Below are 19336 nucleotides of genomic sequence, written 5' to 3' on the forward strand. Positions count from 1 at the left end.
TACGAGGCATTGGTTAGACGTGCTTCCAAATCCTCGCGTCTAGGAAGCGGGAAATGCTGCCGCTTTATGTACTTATTAACGGCTCGGGGGTCCATGCACACCCTTAGCGACCCATCTTTCTTCTTTGCCAATACTAAAGGGCTGACCCAGTCGGTTGGTTCGTTCACTTGAACAATTATGCCGGCACGTACCATTCTTTCAAGTTGCTTCTTTAGAGGCTCTTCTAGCGCCACCGGAACTCGTCGAGCTGGTTGCACGACTGGGACTGCTCCAGGTTTCAAGACCATGCTGTAGACCTGCTGCAAACAACCGAGACCTTCAAAGACATGTCTGAATCTTTCGAGAAGTCTGTCGGTTTCAGTCTTGTCTACGACGCACACACTACGCTTGACTAGTCCCAGAGCTTCACTTGCTTCAAGCCCAAGTATAGCCTGCCGACCATTTTTCACGAAAAAAAACGTGACTGTAGCAGTAGTATTTCCAAGCTTTACTTCCTGCGTACACGTTCCAAAACAAGATATGGTACCACCGTTATATGCCCGCAGGACAGAGTTCGTTGGTTCCAACTCTTTTACTCCGCGCAGTTTACGGTAAATAGACATGGGAAACAAGTTTGCTTGCGATCCGGTGTCCACTTTAAACCTTATCTCGCAGTTGCTCACTTGAGCCTTAACCATCCAATCCCTTTCGCGTCTTGCTGTTGTGATCTCGAGAATGTCAAAGTCCTCGTCTTGCTGTTTGCTAACTTCACTTACTGCAGCAGACGCACAACAACTTGCAAAGTGGTTAGGCTTGTGACACAACCGACATTTCTTTCCAAAGGCTGGGCATTGTTTGGGTTTGTGCCAGCGGTTGCACCTGCGACAGCGACGTTGTTCTTTCGCTTGTTTGCCTCCTTTTGAAGGGGACGGGCGCCTTGAGACCGCGTCGACACTGTCTTCGCCTTTACGCCAAACTTCGTTTCGCTGTGCTACCGTCTCCGCTGCCCTGCACATTTCCTCTGCTTTTTGCAATGTCAACTGGTTGTCCCGCAGCATTTTCTCACGTAGTCTAGGATTGTGCGTGCCAAATACAATTTGGTCCCTTATCATTGATTCTTGCAACGTGCCAAAGTTACACTGTGCTGCCTGTTTTTTCAAGTCACGAACGAATTTTTCAAATGGTTCCCCTTCAGCTTGCTTTCTTGAACGGAATACATATCTCTCGTGCACTTCATTGCTAACTTCGGCGCAATAGGCATCAAATTTTCTCACCACGGTGCTGTAGTCGTTCTTGTCCTCGTTCGGCCCGAACTGGAAGTTGTTGAAGACGTCCAACGCGTCGTCACCGGCAATGCTCAGCAGTAGCGCTGCCTTCGATGCTTCCGTTTTCGGCTGGTCCGTTGCCGCCGTCGCCTGCAGAAATAACTCAAACTTCTGCTTAAACCGCTTCCAGTTTTCTGTGACGTTACCCGTCAGCCGCAATGCCTCCGGAGCCTTCAGGAGATCCATGACGTAACAGACGCAGGAACGATTTCCCCCGGCGTCAAGGGGCCACTTCTGACACCATGTATGGCTTATGCCACGGGCATAGGGACGACGCTTACAGCATCATGGTCAGTGCAAGAATAACGACGACGTTTATTGAGCCACAGCTTATAAAGGCACGAGCGAGCGCAATGAACATACTGCGCATCACTGATGCGCATCCGCGCCGATTCAGTCAGTACACGTGTCCGATACAAGTTATATTGCTCTAACGACAATGACATGTTATGTGGCATCAGTGGGAACTCAAATTTGGCGTCCCTTTTCTTGAGATATTGCGTATGGCATCGCATCAAGGAGACTGTCATGCAGTCATTGGCAGTTCGCCAAGAACCAATGCAGCTTAAGCAAAGCAGCGCGACTTTCTGGGGAATGAGGCTTTAGCTCCTGGGGTCGCACTTAGATGGCGCCTATCCGAATACAGCAAAAGGCAGAACTGATTTTGTAAGAGAACAACTCCACCGGTATGAATAAAATTCGTTGCATTTCAGAGATGAAAAAGACGCAAACACAAGCGCTGTGTTCGTGTGTTGTTTTTATGTGTGTGAATGTGTTTGGTGCTCTGTTTTGTGCACTGCTACATCAATATCATGGCTCACCAACTAGCGCATCAGTATATATTGAGTTATAGTACCTTCTAATAATAATATCTGGGGTTTAACGTCCCAAAACCAAGATATGATTATGAGAGACGCCGTAGTGGAGGGCTCCGGAAATTTCGACCACCTGGGGTTCTTTAACGTGCACCTAAATCTAAGTAAACAGGCCTCAAACATTTTCGCCTCCATCGAAAATGCAGCCGCCGCGGCCGGGATTCGATCCCGCGACCTTCGGGTCAGCAGTCGAGCGCCATGACCACTAGACCACCGTGGCGGGGCTTATAGTACCTTCTACTAAGCAGGATCTTGATTTTAAGGCCTGTAATAGCTTTCAAAACTGCCTCAACTTCGTAGGTTCAGACATTATTCTTTTTAAAACGCTAGCTGTTAAATAGCTCGCTTCGCAGAAATTCCGGTGTCGTTGTCTTTGGTGGTGATCGAAAAATCAGTGTTGTCCGCCTGGCTCCGTGAGCGTTGCATTTAGCCGCTCGGCTACCACGCATACATCCGCCGGCGTACTAACGGCGAGCTATTTATATACACCATTGACATCTGGTGTTACGTATACCGCGGACGCTTCAGCGTGGCAGAGGCTGGACTATCACTCGCGAGATGGCGCAAAAGGCCCATGGGCTTTAGTGTGCCTCGATGTGTGCGCCCCCAAAACGAAACGCGCAAAAAAACGCGCATCAAGGCACCCTAATGGGCTTGCTTTAAAACAGAGTTCTTCAGTCATACCAGATGCGAAACTCTCCATAGGCCCCATGCTTCAAAATCCGAACTCGCCGTTGGCCGAAATTGCGGGGGAGTCTGCTGATTGTACCGTCATCTGTTGATCAAAAAATAAACTAATGAACGCTATATTTGACGTTGCGCAGCCGTGTGCGCCGCCGCATACTGCTGAACGATATGGCAGCGCAAAGAGCAGCAGCGTGTTTGTGTTTTGTAGTGCGGCGCCCAGAGGGCGCGACAATCTGCAAGCCCCCGCGGCATCGCCCATTGGCATGTCCGGGTTTCGGAACGCAGTTTCGCAACGGGTATGATTGAAGAACACCGCTTTAAACGACATGCTAACAACGGTTTTGTTTCACGTAGGCGTGCAGCGGCAAGTTCACTCCGATCCACCAGTGGTTCTACTTCGATGCTTTCGAGTGCCTCCCACAGGAGGGCGCCATTCCAGAAATGAACGACGATGAAATGGTGAGCTTCACGCGCGGGCAGATAAGCTTTGTAACTATGAGAGTGACCAACAACATGACTTGAGTGAGGTTGATTCTTTATTTCTTAGTACTTTTTGACACCAGTCTTGTTAGCGACGGATAGCGCTCGAAAGCATTGTGTTTTCGTGATTTAGGGGAGGGAAAAAAAAAACAACTGGTGTTCAAATTGAAGCCAATAGAAAGGAGCACCCTGCAGAATAAATGCTTTATAAGCATGAATAAAGTGCTCCGCACGGGCTTAATATTATTCGTAGCTTAATTCTCTCCAACTCTATGCTAACTTACGTTAAATGGCAACACTAATTTCATTTCGAGGTTCTTCTTTTGAATTCAGCAGCCAGCGACAGCGAAATTACGTGTAACCACTAACACTTTTAGACTAACATGGTAATATAACCCTAGGTCAAACAAAAGTCTGCTACTTTTCAAGAGTGCACAGTCGAAACTAGTGAAACGTGGTAATGTAACGCCTAGCTGCCCCTCCGCCCTACAGAAATCTTGTGCGCGCACAGCTTCATCAAGTTTGGTCTGTCAAGTCGAGCGTCCGCGACGTATACCAGCTACCCGGAACACTTCATTCGCAGCACAACCAAAACTCTGCTTCAAAAGTTAGAATCACCAGATAAGGAAGGGCAACGCCGGGACCGAAAACCACCTTCCGTCGTGCCATATTTGCAGTGTCTATCCCACGATATTAAGCGGGCCCTGCAACCATTTTTGAGCATGGTCAGTAAACGCTGCCGATCGGTAGTCGAGGCTCCTGAGAGCATGTGAGCCAAACATCATAGCGTAGCACGCAGCCTGAAATTTATAGTTAGTTCTCAAAGTCAGCTGGAAATCGCTCCCTTCTCTCGACAAATGATGCTATAGATCCAAATGACCGCGCCATGAATCCAAAGTCCGCGGCCATTGGCTTATCTGAGCATCGTGGGCTGCACAGTTACTTCGGCCGCCGCGAGATGCCACCCGTGCCCGCGCTCGCGCTCGCTATCACACTCAAGGTGAGCCGGGCGTTCGCAAAAAAAAAAGAGAAAAAAGAAAAGAAAGGGGGCGAGGTCACGACGCGCGCTGACGAACGGACGTAGCTTCTTGGCCCCTTTTCATTCCCCCTCTGCGTAGCTTTCAGCGCGCTAACTGGTACGAAAGGAGAGAGAAAGCGCTTAAAGCGTTCGGCAAATTACTGTAACTCCGCTCGTACTTAACGGATTCTAGAAGTTGTCGCGGCAGTCCATTCGTGAGGCAATAAGCTCCTTTAATGAAGCCATTCGATGATTACTTCAAAGGGTGTTGCAGGGCCCCTTTAAGAAGGTTATGCAAACGTATGCGATTCGCGTTGTCTACTCAGCGTCTTGCAAAGTTAAGGAAGTGCGCCCACTGCTGACCAAGACCAAGCAAGAGTATAATTCAGATGAACTATTGCTGCATACTCATTTCGTGCGTCCGGTCTTACATGGCCAATAAATTCTAAGCGCACAAACAGACGAGGACAAAGAACACGTATGACACACAGGCGCTAAATTTATTGGTCATGTCATACCAACACGCCCAAACCGCCACAATTGTGGTCTTACATAGGCCAAACCGGCCGATGCCTCAGCGAGCGTGCGCGGGAGCTCCACCATTTCCCTGCGCACTCGGCACGGGAAGTATCTTTTTTTTTTTGCAACTGTAAGAGTTGCCTGCACCAAAGCTGTTTGCCTTATCTAGAGAAGACAAAATACCTTTCGAAGGCTAATTTAAGAACCGAAAGAGAGCTCATGGAGGCGTTTCACACTACGAAAAGGGGAGATAGCTGGGTCAGCTCGCCTTCTTTGTTTATATCGTGGCAAGAAACAAGTTTTCAGGTGGCCACATAGGACACTCACGCGTACCCAGGGCCCATGGGAGCCAGATGTTTTCTTCATCAGTGTCATTGCAATTGTGCCTTGCGCTGCTGCTTTGTTATATTGACCAACCTATAAATCACCTGCTTTTAGAAAGTAGCCAGTTGGATGCCCGCGCCTTGTGTGTGCGTCTGTGTCTTTCGTCGTGTCTGCTTTGCACACTTACAAACTTGCTGAATCTACGAACCGACTAGCCCAACAACACGCTTTGCTTCAGTATATTTTTCTTTCTTTTTTCTTCCATTCTGCAGGGCCTTACAAGGTACTTCGCACAGGTCTGCGTGTTTGGTGAGGGAGTGCAGGGCCTACTGCTGTCACGGAGATACTTCGTAGTGAGAAACGTTTAATTTCTGCAATTCGTCAACTTGCGCACGCAAGTCGTCGATCAGTGCGCAGTGAAACTCCCGCGCTTAGATGACAAGTGCGAAAGACCGCCTTCATTGCAGATGAGGTGGACGTAGCAGAAATCAGTTTAGCACTTTTATCATATACTGAAAGAAAACTTCGCTGCAGTTGTTGAATCTGCCAGTGTGTTGTCGAGAGCACCGCTAACAAAGCCAGGAGAACGAAGGGGGGGGGGGGATGGACAAGCCCCCATTGCAGCTGGAACTTTTGTATTTGAATCATATGAGATGATGCCATCAGTTGTGCGAATGTGCGGTTAAGAGAAACGCACTAATGTATTACGAAGGATTATTCCATAGAGAACAGGGCTCGTGTGCACAAAAAGTTTCTTACGATTCAAGTGGTGGTGAGAAAAATTTCTATCCAATCCTGACGGGGGTGTAGCTAGCAATATTTTTGTTTGTTCCACCACTCTTTATGTATGCTTGTGTGTGCGTTTGTACGTACAAGTATGCATGCGTATATATGCATGTACGAAATGTATGTGTATGTATATATACATTAAAAACTGAAATTTCGAGAGGAAGAGTGGGATTGAAACATCCACCCCCTCCCCCCTCCCTGGATAGGCTATTCAATCCTGACACTGAACATGTCATCACTCCAAGTGTCCAGCCAATAACAATCAGCGCTTACGAGCGAGATGCATCGTGATTTCATCACTGCCCCAACTGTACTGGCGCTTATATCACTAATGAAAGTCGAGGGCCTGACCCAATCGCGTCTGGTCGAGATGAAACGCAGGTTAAAACATTGATGAACTCTAAGGTACATAATATTTACTGACGTTCCAACTCCCACGCGGGAGTTTTGTTCACAATGATTTTCATTGTGAACCAGGCTCCCGTATGGGAGCCGAAACGTCAGCAATCTTCACCTTGGTCGGAGTCCATCAATGTTTTAACCAACGTCTATGGAAACTGCACTGGTACAGGAAAACGTTTCGATTTCCACCAGGAAGATGGGTGCCACTGTGTTAGCGTTGGAGGGATGTAGGCCACGCAAGCATAACGTGAAAACCTTGGCCCATATTCACAAAGCGTTCTTACGCCAGCAAAGTTCGCAAGTACAAATACCGTTCAACGTCGAGCGAGAAGGGGCCGCTGAGGCCGCTGGACTTGTCGACTGAGGGTACACCACCAATTGACATGCTTGCTTCGTTCGCGTGTTGTTACATTACGTGCATTTTCTCTCTCTCTTTAAATGTACTTTCACTGTTTCAAAAATAAGAGGACAGACAGAGACACATAACGGCACTTTTATCGAAGAAGAGCAGTTTCTTTTTTATTGCTTGCGATGCCAAAAATGCGTTAGCTATACAGGAAAACTCGCGTTGTTCAAACGATGAAATGTGAAAAGGTATTGCGTGCAGTGTAATCGCGTATCTCAGTGTCGATTTGTCCGTTATATGCGCAGGTAGGAGCCGGGGCTATTGGCTGTGAACTGCTCAAGAACTTCGCCATGATGGGCGTCGGGGCATGCGAGGGTTGCATCTATCTCACGGACTCGGACAAGGTCCAGAGGTCCAACCTGAACAGGCAGTTCCTCTTTCGGGCCGAGGATGTCGGTGTGAGTTGTCGCCTATCGCCTTTACTTTCGGGTGCATGTCGATCGCACGCTGTGGAACATTGCAGAATGAGATGCAAAATAAGCGTCGTAACCATTCGGCTATCCAGGCGCGGTAGCTGAACAAGCATTTATGAGAACCATATATGATTGCGTTGCTATGGGCGAGAGAACGAGAAAAAGAAAGAAAGAAAGAAAGAAAGAAAGAAAGAAAGAAAGAAAGAAAGAAAGAAAGAAAGAAAGAAAGAAAGAAAGAAAGGAATACAAAGACAGGAGCAGACAGCAAAACAGATAGAGATGGACAGAAAGAAATAGATTTTCACGTTACCGATGTCATGACCACTCAGTTATATTCGTCAAACCCTGTTACTCTCCCATGCAAATCTTGGTCTACACCAAGCTAAGGAGGCTATCACGAGAGCACCCAGACGTAGGCTGCTGATAGATAGATAGATAGATAGATAGATAGATAGATAGATAGATAGATAGATAGATAGATAGATAGATAGATAGATAGATAGATAGATAGATAGATAGATAGATAGATAGATAGATAGATAGATAGATAGATAGATAGATAGATAGATAGATAGATAGATAGAAACACTCAAAGTGTATTGGTTTCGCTAAGAAATGCTTCGCATTTAAAAAGAATGAGATGTAAAGAGAAAGAAGGCATAGCATAGGCATGTATAGTACAGTCTAGCAAGAGATTGGAAAAGGGAAGTGATGGTGAGGAGGAGGGAAAGGTAGAGGGTAATGCACAGCATAGCCATGTATACTACAGTATAGCAGCGTGATGGGAAAGGTAAGTGAGGGTGTGGATGAGGTAGAGGAGGAAGGCTAGGCCACCAGCGGTGCTGTTTTCTCAGTCTACGCACCCTTAGTGCGCAGGCAGCTGCCTTAATCTTTTTTTTTTTTTCATGGAGACGAAATGCGCTAGCAACTCTTACGAAACTTTGGTGCTCGAATATAGTCGTTGGGTGATGTTTTTTTTTTCGATTGTCTTCATCAGCGCCCGAAGTCTGTCGCCGCCACAGAAGCTGCTGTGCTAATGAATCCGGAACTATGCATCGTGCCTTACGAGAAGAAGGTCGGGCCAGAAACGGAGAGCATGTACGATGACAGGTTCTTCGAGAACCTGAACGGTGTGGTCACCGCGCTGGACAACGTCGAAGGGCGTGAGTATAATCGGCTGATTGCCGCGCGCAAACTACAACAAGGTTGCGTTTTAGCTAAATGCAGGGTTGATGTGGGTTAACTTGAAAAGGGGACAAAACTCAAGCTAAAAGTGGCCGAAAGTAGCCGTGCTGCCATTTAACCTTATTGCCAAATTTGTACAACTAGTACGGAAGCGATGTTATGACTGGAGTTCTTATTATTCAATGATAAATAATCTCATTTTGATAAGCAAAATCATGGAAATAAAAGAAGTCTTTTTTCCCCTCTTGCTTGGTCTCCAAGGCACAGGTAAGTTGCAAATAAGTGAATAAATTATTATTCAGTAAGCCTGCACATAGTTTATGTAGAATAGACAGAGATCTTGCCAGAAACGGAGTAATTTTGGAACATTCCAGTCAACAGGTCTGTGAGAAAAATAAACACCGCTGCGGTTTTTCCTTGAATCCGCAGATTAAAAGTGATCAGTCGAGTAACTATAATGCCAGCTCACCTTCAAGCAGTTAAATTGGATGAAGATGATCAGTCCAGCTTCATTTCTCATTTGTGAAATTGACACGTGAAAAAGCGCTCTTCATCGGTTTTGGAAAGATGGCGGACAGCGGGAGCAGCGTGCTATCCACGCGTTTGCCACCATGCTGCGCACCTCCGTCGCCCCGTTTTTGCAGGCGCATCGTGCTTGCTTTAAAGGGCCAGTAAACAACCCCGTGGTCCAAAATGTGTGATGAAGCGATAACTGCGTACTTGTACAAAGTGAACATACGGCCGCAAAAATTTTGCTAATAAGGGCTGTGTTACGGAAGTTACAGGGTATACTCATAGAACAACCCGCTTCAGCTGGTTTTGGTTTCTTGCTCGGCCTTGCCACCCTTCTCGGCAGCCATGAGGGGTAGGCGTAGCCCGCTGTCGTAACCACGCCTACTTCGGCAACCCACCACGACGTCAGCGATTACGTTGTGGTGGGTTGCCGTCAGCGATTACGTCAGCGATTACGCAGCCAACAACCGAGCAAGGCTTCCTCCACGTGTTGCTCGTGTCAGAGCGGCGTGAGCTAAGCGTGAACTAGAGTTACTGTATATGATTTAAGGTAGCATATACAGTGACTCTAGCGTGAACGGCGCTAGGATCCCCCTAGCGGCGCGGTGAAGAAGCGCAGAAATGTGTGGCGAAAACCTCACCACCGCAGGGCCATGCGGCTGTTTTGTTGTGCAGAGGACCAATCGACGAAGCCGGTGCAACGTAATGTTGCCCACGGGCAAGGTTGACAGTTCGCGTACGAGGAGGATTGGACAGGCACAGGAGAGGGGAGCGGGAATTGTTTTTCAAAACGGGGCGTATGCGCTGTGATATTCATAAAATGTGATCGCCGCGGCTGTCTGCACGAATTGGCGAGCTTGTTTGAGAGATGTAAAAAAAAAATTCGAAGCCTATTTACTGGCCCTTTCAGGTGCCTCGATGCGCACCAGTAAGCTAAAGGGGGAAGACATGCACGCGCCCATCGGCAGTTACGAAAGAAAAACTTGGAAACAATTAGGTAGTCTTTAGGCTTCCTTTTATTGCGATAGCAATTATATGGACAGTCTCGACGGGCTTTTGCCGTCGCCGTCATGTCCCTTTCGTATGAAGTCCAAATCGATAAAATCCCCCCGCGCATCGTATGTGCTACCGCGGCTAAAAGCGCGCGAGTGGGGGCGACGAATGGGGCCGAAGCAGCGATCAAACAAGCCGTCCCGTTTCCGTCGCTCGAAGGGTGCATGCGATAACATCACCCCGCTCGGGAGGCCTGCCGTCGAAGCAGACAGGAAACGCCCCACCCATCTTTAGCGAGCATGAAAAAAGACGCGAAGACGCGAGGCGAGGGGGGGGGGGGGCATTGAACTTTGAATCTAAGGGCGCGGTCGCAATCGCTGGCGCGTGCGCAATCTCGAAAGCCATCACAGCGGGCGGCTCGTACACCCTTCTACGTGCTGCGCTCAACGCGAAGTGACTATGCGAAGAGCATCTCTCCCTGGAGCAGCCGTATTCTCTTACACCAGCGTTTCGTAGTTACGCGAGATCGGATACAAAACAGTTAGCTGCCAGCCTCATTTCATGTAACACTACAATTTGTTGCTATCGCATTCATTGCTTCACCCTTGCGGTGAAACTGTTACTTTTTGTATTATCCGCAACTAATGAGAAAATTGGCTACTAAATGCGCCAGTATAATTGAAAGTAGCCAGAAAGTAGCCATGAAGCCAACCTGAAATTTACGTCGCCAGACGGGGTCGTAAAGTAGCCAATTTGGCGCGAAGTAGGCAACAACGGCAACCTTGGCTAAATGCGTTGAGTGAGCAGTGTGTACCACTGAGGCAATCTTGGCAAGGCTGGTATAAATTTCGTGGTATAAACTCATGGTATAAATTTCGGCCTAGCAGCCTTCGAACAGAACATGAGCAGACGACGCTTGCACCTGATGGTTGTCACCCGAAGGCAAACTGCAACGAAATATCACTGTGGCTAAATTCGTAACTGACCACCACACTTGCTGTAAAATTGCTATGTTTCTCCAGTACATTTTCTAACACATCACCATTTTATGCAGTGGAGCATAAAGGTAACTGAGACGGCTATGAGCGAAACAAGGTGAATAGTTAAAGAAGCCCGTTTTTGTTGTTGTTGCTGTTGCTGTTACAACCATATCGTCGCACACTTCTCGAATGAATATCTGGAAACTGATGTCACTCTAAAAACTTTGTTCAAGATGGATACGCCTTGCAAATTCTTCTGCTTCAATACTTCCACTGCAGTAGGTATCATAAGGTAAATAATTAATCAGGGGCGTTCATTAGCAGACTATGTTTCTGGATCATTCGCGCAAGTTCTACCTCTCGCTCAGCGTAACAAAGTTCAAGAACTGGCAAGTGCTTGATTTAGGCTATGTGGGAAGCGCGTTCGGGCTAAGGGTTAATAAAGCATAAAAAAAACGCCAGGCCTTCGGGGAAAGCGCAGCATAATCACAGCGAAAGATGGAAGAGCGGCATTTCTAGAGCCCGTTATAAACTCTCTTGTGGCTACTAATACAAGTACATTAGCAACGTACCCACTACGCCACAAATCATAATTTTTGGGAAGTTAGGAAGCACCCACCACGACATTATTCGTTATTCTGCGGAGAAGCGAGGTACCATCTGTAAGGCATTATGTGCATTTTGTTGTAGCGACAGTTGATGACGATGAAGAATTATGGCTGAGCCCTTTGTAATGGGTTGGAAGCTTTAAACGACCCACTAGTTACGTAATACATATTGTGTGACGCCCGGTCGTTATTTAACTGTCCCACCACGCATTATAACATACGGTAACCGGAGAAACGGAGATAGAGGGGGGGGAATTAACTTTATTGAGATCCTGAGGAAATGGATCATGGGAGCCTTATGGGCTTCCTTGGCAACCAATAGAAGTGCACTTGCGAGGAACCCACTACGCTATAAATCATTATAATTTTTTTGAAGTAGGGAAGCAGCGACTATGAAATTTTTCGTCATTCTGCGGAGAACCGTGCTACTAGCTAAACACCTGGGAGGCATTATGTGCACTTTGTTGATGCTGTGGCTGATGACGGTGAAGAATATGGCGGAGGCCTATGTAATGGGTTGGAAGCATTCAACAACCCACTTGTTGCGCAATTCGCATTGTGTGACGCTCTGTTACAGAATTCGCGTTGTGTGACGCCTGGTTGTTATTTTACTCTTCTACCACACTACATTACGCATGTTAATGTGGTTCCTTCCCGCCGACATGAAGCCTGTATAGAGTCTTTTTGCAACGCAGTTTCAAGCACTGGCATGGCTGTGAGCTAGAATACTGGGCTCCCACGCTGAGGGCCCAGGTACGAACCTCGTTCCATCCCGAATATTTTATCTTATTCAGTTTTTTTCTTATTTCGCGTGATAGTGGTTACGGACACCGGCGGCGGCGGCGGCGGACAGCTACGGCGCCAAAAACAGCCCTTGTTGTGATCTCATAACAGCTTTCGCTGTAAAATGTTTAATTCCAATGGCCGAGTCGGAGCAAGTTTTTTGCTGCTTTTGGAGCAAGTGTGTTCCAATGACAAAGTGCGGGCGGCAGTCAAGCGTTCCAATGAGAGTCGGAGTGGATTCAGAGTGGGAGTCACCCCATGGAGCAGGAAAAGTTGCTCCGCCATATTCGGTGAAGTGGACCGGATCTCTGTGTGACGTACTTCCTTTAACACGTATGCCTGCTTGAGGGCGCCGCAGGTAGTCGCGTATTTAGTTCAGTAACTCTTATTTGAAACGCATTTCAACACGAACGTGCACTAACTAGCCTCATGCGTTGTTTACCAAACAGCCCACTTCAACACGCTAGTTGAGTACCCGTTGCCAAACTGAGTGTTTGTTGTTTGAGATACCTTGCGCAGTATAATTAACCTCGGTAGCAGTTGGTGACACGTGGCCGGTAATCATTGATGGCGTGTAAGGTTACAAGGATGCAAAATGTACTCTGCAGGTCGGTACCTAGACCGTCGATGCGTGCAATACTGCAAGCCGTTTCTGGATTCGGGCACCATGGGCACCAAGGGCAGCGTTCAGGTGGTCATCCCGTTGATGACCGAGTCCTACTCCAGCTCCCAGGACCCTCCCGAGACGTCAGCGCCCGTCTGCACCACCATCAAGTACTTTCCCTACAGAACAGAGCACACTCTCGAGGTACGCACGTCTCGATCTTCGAGGAAAGCTCAAGTGAAACACTAAATTGCTCAAGAAATTATTCTTCGAGAATTTTAATGCCGTTAGTATCGCCAGAGGCGTCAGTTAGAGCGGTCGGGGAGCACTTCCCTCTCACCCCCTCTGTAGCATGTAGCAAGCTGGCAACACTGTGCATGCCACAACTGTATAAAAGCATGCTACTGATAATAAAACGTCACTGGCTGCTGAGACACTGACGCACGTGTGCACTCAATCAGATACATGGTGTCAGAAGTGGGCAGCCCGCGTTGACGCCCACTTCGAAAGCCATGGCAGAGCTTCCGCCTCCGGAGCCGCTACGGCTGGGTGAAAATGTTCCGGACAACTGGGTGAAGTTCAAGCAGCGTATACAGCTGTATTTTGCCGCTACCGAGCCGCAGGAACCACAGAAACCACGTACGAAGGCGCAGAAAGCAGCTATCTTCCTTCATCTTGCCGGACAAGAGGCCATCGACGTGTTCAACACCTTGAACATCAGCGAAGAAGACAAAGTCGACTACGACAAGCTGGTGGAAGCCTTCGAAGCCTACTGTCTGCCGCAAAGCAACGAGACGTATGAGAGGTACGTGTTTCGCAGCCGAGTCCAAGCGGATGGCGAGCCATTTGAGCAATTCTACAGGGACCTGCAGTTGAAGGTTAGGAGCTGTAATTTTGGCACACTGCGTGCGTCCATGTTACGGGACCAGATAGTTTTCGGAACCGCAAGCAAGAGCCTGCGTGAAAAGCTGCTGTCTAAGAAAGACTTGACCCTCGAGATGGCCGTAGAGGGAGCAAAAGCAGAGGAAGTTGCACTTGCACGCAGTAAATTATGGAGCGAAGAAAGAAGTGTTTCTGCGGTAAAGCACGTCAAGGACAAACACCAGGATAGATACCAAAGTAAAAGCAGATGCGGGTTTTGCGAGAGTGCACAAGGCTAGGCAATGTCCTGCTTATGGCAAGACTTGTGCGAAATGCAACAAGCCAAACCATTTCGCTGTGTGCTGCCGAACGAAACCGCCGAAGGTGGATAACGTTGACCAGCGAAACGATGTAACGCAGGACAGCGATAGCGATTTCAGCGTGCTCGAAATTTTCGCGGCAGGCAGCAGCGGCATGATTAAGTCGAACCGGGACTGGCTGGTTATCACACGCATACTTGGCCGTGACGTAAAGCTGAAAGTTGACACGGGTGCTCAAGCCAACTTAATTCCACTTGGTATATTCGAGACATTGAAATCTCGACAGCCTCTGCTACCAACTAAAGCTATTCTGCACAGCTACGAAGGAAACGAAATTAAGCACTTGGGAAAAGTCCGCCTCGTTGTTCAACTAGGATCCCAGAGTCACCCAGTCGAGTTTTTTGTCGTCAAAAAAGGAAGGCAGGCTATACTCGGGCTTGAAGCCTGTGAGAAGTTTGGTTTGGTTAGTGTTGACCACGTCGTTCACGACGTCAAAAGTGAGAGCAACCTGTCTAAGCGCATACAAATGGAGTTTAAAGACTTGTTCACAGGTACCGGCAAGCTTCAGCGGGAGTACAGAGTGACCTTGAAGGACGACGCCCGGGCAGTGGCGGAGCCTGCAAGGCGTGTTCACCTGGCACTACGGCCCCAACTCAAGGAAGAACTGGACCGCCTGGAAGCCGCTGGCATCATCACGAAAGCTAGAGAACCATCTGACTGGGTGAGCCCATTGGTAGTTGTCCGTAAAAAGAACGGAAAGTTGCGTATTTGCATGGATCCGAGGAATTTGAACAAAGCGATCAAGAGGGAGCACTTCCAGCTTCCACGAAGGGAAGAGATTGAGAGCGAGCTTGCAGGTGCGAAATATTTCAGCAAACTGGACGCAAATAGCGGGTTCCATCAAATCCCGCTTGACGAGGATACTTCGCGAATCTGCACGTTCAGCAGCCCTTTCGGGCGTTACCGCTTTTTACGGCTACCATTTGGGATAGTTTCGGCGCCGGAGGTCTTTCAGAGGACGATGACAGAAATTTTTGACAGTTTGCCCGGCGTGCGTGTCTACGTGGATGATGTCATAATTTGGGGAGCCACGCTGGAAGAGCATACCGAGAGGCTATATAACACTTTGAACGCTGCACGAGCCGCTGGTTTAACTCTTAACTGGGATAAGTGCACAATTGCAACGTCCCAAATATACTTCATGGGTGACAAAATCAGCTCTTCTGGAATCGAACCAAATGACAGCCTGGTTAAATGCATCGTGAAGTGCCCGACGCCTTCAACGAAAAAAGACCTGCAAAGACTCTTAGGCGCTGTGAACTACTTTTCTAAGTATCTGCCAAACTTGGCCAATCACACGAAAGCGCTTCGTGCCTTGCTGCGGGACGATGTCATTTTTGAATGGACAGACGAGCATGACAGGGAATGGAATCTTTTACGCGAAATGCTTACGAAAGCTCCTGTTCTTGCAATATATGATGCCTCACTGCCTACAAAACTATCCGCTGACGCATCGGCTTTCGCTATAGGAGCTGCACTTTTTCAAAAGCATGGTGAAGAATGGCGTCCGGTAGGCTATGCTTCCAAAATGCTAACAGACACAGAGCGCAGGTACGCGCAGATAGAGAAGGAAGCACTGAGCATTGTTTTTGGGTGCGAAAAGTTCAGCGAATTTGTCGTGGGCAGGCAGATAGTCATAGAAACTGATCACAGCCCTTTGATAGCCATTTCTAAAAAGGGACTCGGTGATATACCGCCAAGACTGCAAAGACTTTTCTTGCGCATGTTAAAATATGACTACCAGTTGCAGCACGTTCCTGGGAAGAAGCTGATAATAGCGGACATGCTCTCTCGCATTCAGGGGCAGAAATTGCCGGAATATTCTACCGAGGATGTTGAAATTCATGCTATAAGCATCTTGTCTGATCGAGTAAGTCCTAAAACAATGGCAGAGCTAGCTCAGGCTATCGCAACAGACCCCGAACTGCAGATCGTGATAAAAAGGCTGGAAGCTTCGCGGCCCATCGAAGGTGAGCTGAAAAGATGCGCAAATGAGCTATCTGTTGTCAGGGGCATACTGCTCAAAGGAACGAAAGTTGTCATTCCCACTTCAATGCGCAAACAAATGTTAGAGCGCCTGCACCGCGGCCACCTGGGTATTGGAAAGTGTAAAGCCCGAGCGCGACAGCTCATGTACTGGCCTCGAATGAATGACGACATAACTGCTATGATTGAGCGGCGCCCTTCCTGCCGATTGCATGCGTACAGACAAGCCGACGAACCGTTGCTTTTACGCGATACACCTGATCACCCATGGGAGAGAGTAGGAGCAGACTTGTTTGAATATGCTGGAAGACGTTATATCGTTGTGTATGACTCGTATTCAAATTTTCCGGACTTTGAGGAGCTTCAGGAAATTACTACAAGAGCAGTAGTCCAAAAGTTATCACGCATTTTTGCTCGATACAGGATACCCAAGCAGCTCTGTACGGATGGAGGACCACAGTTCACCGCGAAAGAGTTCAAAGATTTTTCCCAGATGTTTGACTTTGAACATGTTATTTCCAGCCCCCATTTTCCTAGATCAAATGGCCTCGCAGAAAAAGGAGTCCAGGTCATCAAGAGATTGATGAAGAAAGCAGGAGCAGCAAGCGACTTCTGGCTGGGGCTCTTAAACTACAGAACATCACCACTCGAAGACGGCAGGTCGCCCGCAGAGCTTTTGATGCACCGAAACCTTCGTACACCACTGCCCGAGTTTCAACACTGTCTCGAGTCGCAGCCCGTCAAGCATAGACAAAACGTGCAAAAGGGCACGCCGTTACCGCTACTTCAAGAAGGCGACACTGTTAGAGTTATGGACCATAACTCTTGGCGTTTGAAAGCGAAGGTGCTTAAACTGGTGTGCCCGCGTTCCTACTTGGTTCTCACAGAAGAGGGAAGACAGCTGCGAAGAAACCGCCGAGACCTCAGGCGAACAGCGGAACCTTTCAACGAGCAGAAGACGTGCCCGGTGCGTTTGTCATCAGAAAGCAGTGCGACGAATGACGGCTCATCTTCAGAAAGCAGTGAAACCTTAGTGGAATCGCCATCGGGAAGCAGTGAAACATGTGTGCGCGTGCCAGCGGAAAGCAACGATACATCTGTGCGCGTGCCAGTGGAAAGCAGTGAGACATCTGTGCGCGTGCCAGCGGGAAGTGAAATTGGTGGAGGTCCGCATCTAGAATCCAACGGCACACCATGCAGAAGGGAGGAAGTGACGCCAGCAGCTCTACGGGCGCAGCCACCGTCTCCGGACAAGCAGGCTGTCCGTGCGACTTCTACCAGCCCCATGGCACGCAGGTCGACAAGGGAGAGGCGAAAACCTTGCCGTTTGAACTACGATGAACAATTTCGTCAAACTAATTAACCTGTTCAGTTGCTCTTTGTTTAACTTGTAAATAACAATGTTTTTCCTTTGTTTAAAAGAAAAAGCGTGTAGCATGTAGCAAGCTGGCAACACTGTGCATGCCACAACTGTATAAAAGCATGCTACTGATAATAAAACGTCACTGGCTGCTGAGACACTGACGCACGTGTGCACTCAATCAGACACACCCTCCTCTCCTCCGAGCCGCAATCCTTGCAGTACCGATCACGCTATAGGCATATGTACTGCATGCTGGAATGAACCGGGCGTAAATATACTTTCGGGTTTGATTGTGATCAGAACAATTACAGATTTATATTGCGTGCCCTCCCCGCTCCCCCCTCAATGCATACCTCGTGCAGCCTCCAGTGCTCTGGGCCACGCCCTCGCCCCCAGACATCATTCGCATTGACATATCCAGAGGGTGCTTTTAGTATTTCAACGCCTCCACTAGCCCCCCCCTCCCCTGGATTTTCTGCGGGTGTTTACTCGCTTACCAGGCGTCTTCTGGCGGTAAAAGAGATGCCTTTCGTATCGCGAAGGGGCAACCTTGGGGTCTCAACGCTATTTATCATTTGTTTACGCCACGCACTTGTCGTGGCTCTCAATACACAGCTTCTTCGCTAAACGCTGTGCTATAGAAATGCGTCGCCGTAACTTATAGACGAGTTTACGTAAGACACGCGGGCGCCGCCACCTTGAGTTGTTAAACGAACGTTTTCTTATTCTTCTACGTCGTGGCATGAATCAATAATGACATGAAATGTCGAGTGCACAAACCCAAGCGTTTTCATGCGTACGCTTCTACCGTCTATAAAGCTGTTCGTTTAGTTGTTAAAAATACAAAACGGCAAAGTTAGCAATCCAATATGGTGGCACCGAAACCCATCCGTAAAATAGTCTGTAAGAGCTCGGTCTATAAAAAAAAGAGTTAATTAAAACGTCGTTTACACGCACAAGGCAACAGTGAAAAAAAATGCACATTGCCTCTTTGCAGACGCATGCCAATGTGTTAGTTTCAACATCGCCATTAGCAGCCATACTGATGTCTCTATCAACTTCTTTCTCGTGGACGTCCTGTGAACCTCATAGTAACAACTCACCATGAAGGAAAGGCAGCTATAAAGAATTAAGGGAATTAAAAATTGAATCAAACGTGAAAGAAAATGAAAAATCAAATAAATGTTTCTTTTTTTCCCCCTCAGTGGGCCCGTGATGAGTTTGAAGGCCTTTTCACGACGAGTGCTGTGAATGCTGTCAAGTATTTGAGGTGAGTGAAATGCCGTGTGGCTATCATCGCACAGATTCTTGAAGCACATCTTTATTATAGACTGCGGATGCCTTTCTATAGCAAGTTAAGGGCATGTGGTTGGTATGCAAGGAAGTTTTATTTAATAAGATTGTATACCGTCTAAATTTGAAACCAAGTCAAGACGACAAAACGCCTCGCAATCAAGCTCTCAGCTGTTGTGTTCCGGGTCGCAATCAGTGAGGCCCTTTTATTATTTATTAAATGCGAAGCATTTCTTAGCGAACTTCTGCGACTTTGAGCGTATCTATCTATCTATCTATCTATCTATCTATCTATCTATCTATCTATCTATCTATCTATCTATCTATCTATCTATCTATCTATCTATCTATCTATCTATCTATCTATCTATCTATCTATCTATCTATCTATCTATCTATCTATCTATCTATCTATCTATCTATCTATCTATCTATCTATCTATCTATCTATCTATCTATCTATCTATCTATCTATCTATCTATCTATCTATCTATCTATCTATCTATCAGCCGCCTACGACTTTGTGCTCTCCTGGCCGTTTCGTTAATCGGATGTATACCAAAATTGGT

The 19336-nt window shown here is 47.7% G+C and overlaps 1 protein-coding gene across 1 annotated transcript in view; it reads left to right on the plus strand.

Moving 5' to 3' along the window:
- LOC119381832 (ubiquitin-like modifier-activating enzyme 1) overlaps window positions 1–19336 on the plus strand; it is a 67644-nt gene that overhangs the window by 25368 nt on the left and 22940 nt on the right. The window contains exons 11-16 of the mRNA XM_049412907.1: window positions 3221–3325; window positions 5480–5560; window positions 7050–7202; window positions 8215–8380; window positions 12888–13087; window positions 18679–18743. Of these exons, the coding sequence (XP_049268864.1) occupies window positions 3221–3325; window positions 5480–5560; window positions 7050–7202; window positions 8215–8380; window positions 12888–13087; window positions 18679–18743 (770 nt within the window). The remainder of the gene's footprint in view (window positions 1–3220; window positions 3326–5479; window positions 5561–7049; window positions 7203–8214; window positions 8381–12887; window positions 13088–18678; window positions 18744–19336) is intronic.

This window comes from Rhipicephalus sanguineus, chromosome 2 (genome assembly GCF_013339695.2).
Source record: "Rhipicephalus sanguineus isolate Rsan-2018 chromosome 2, BIME_Rsan_1.4, whole genome shotgun sequence".
In the NCBI taxonomy this organism is placed as follows: Eukaryota; Metazoa; Arthropoda; class Arachnida; order Ixodida; family Ixodidae; genus Rhipicephalus; species Rhipicephalus sanguineus.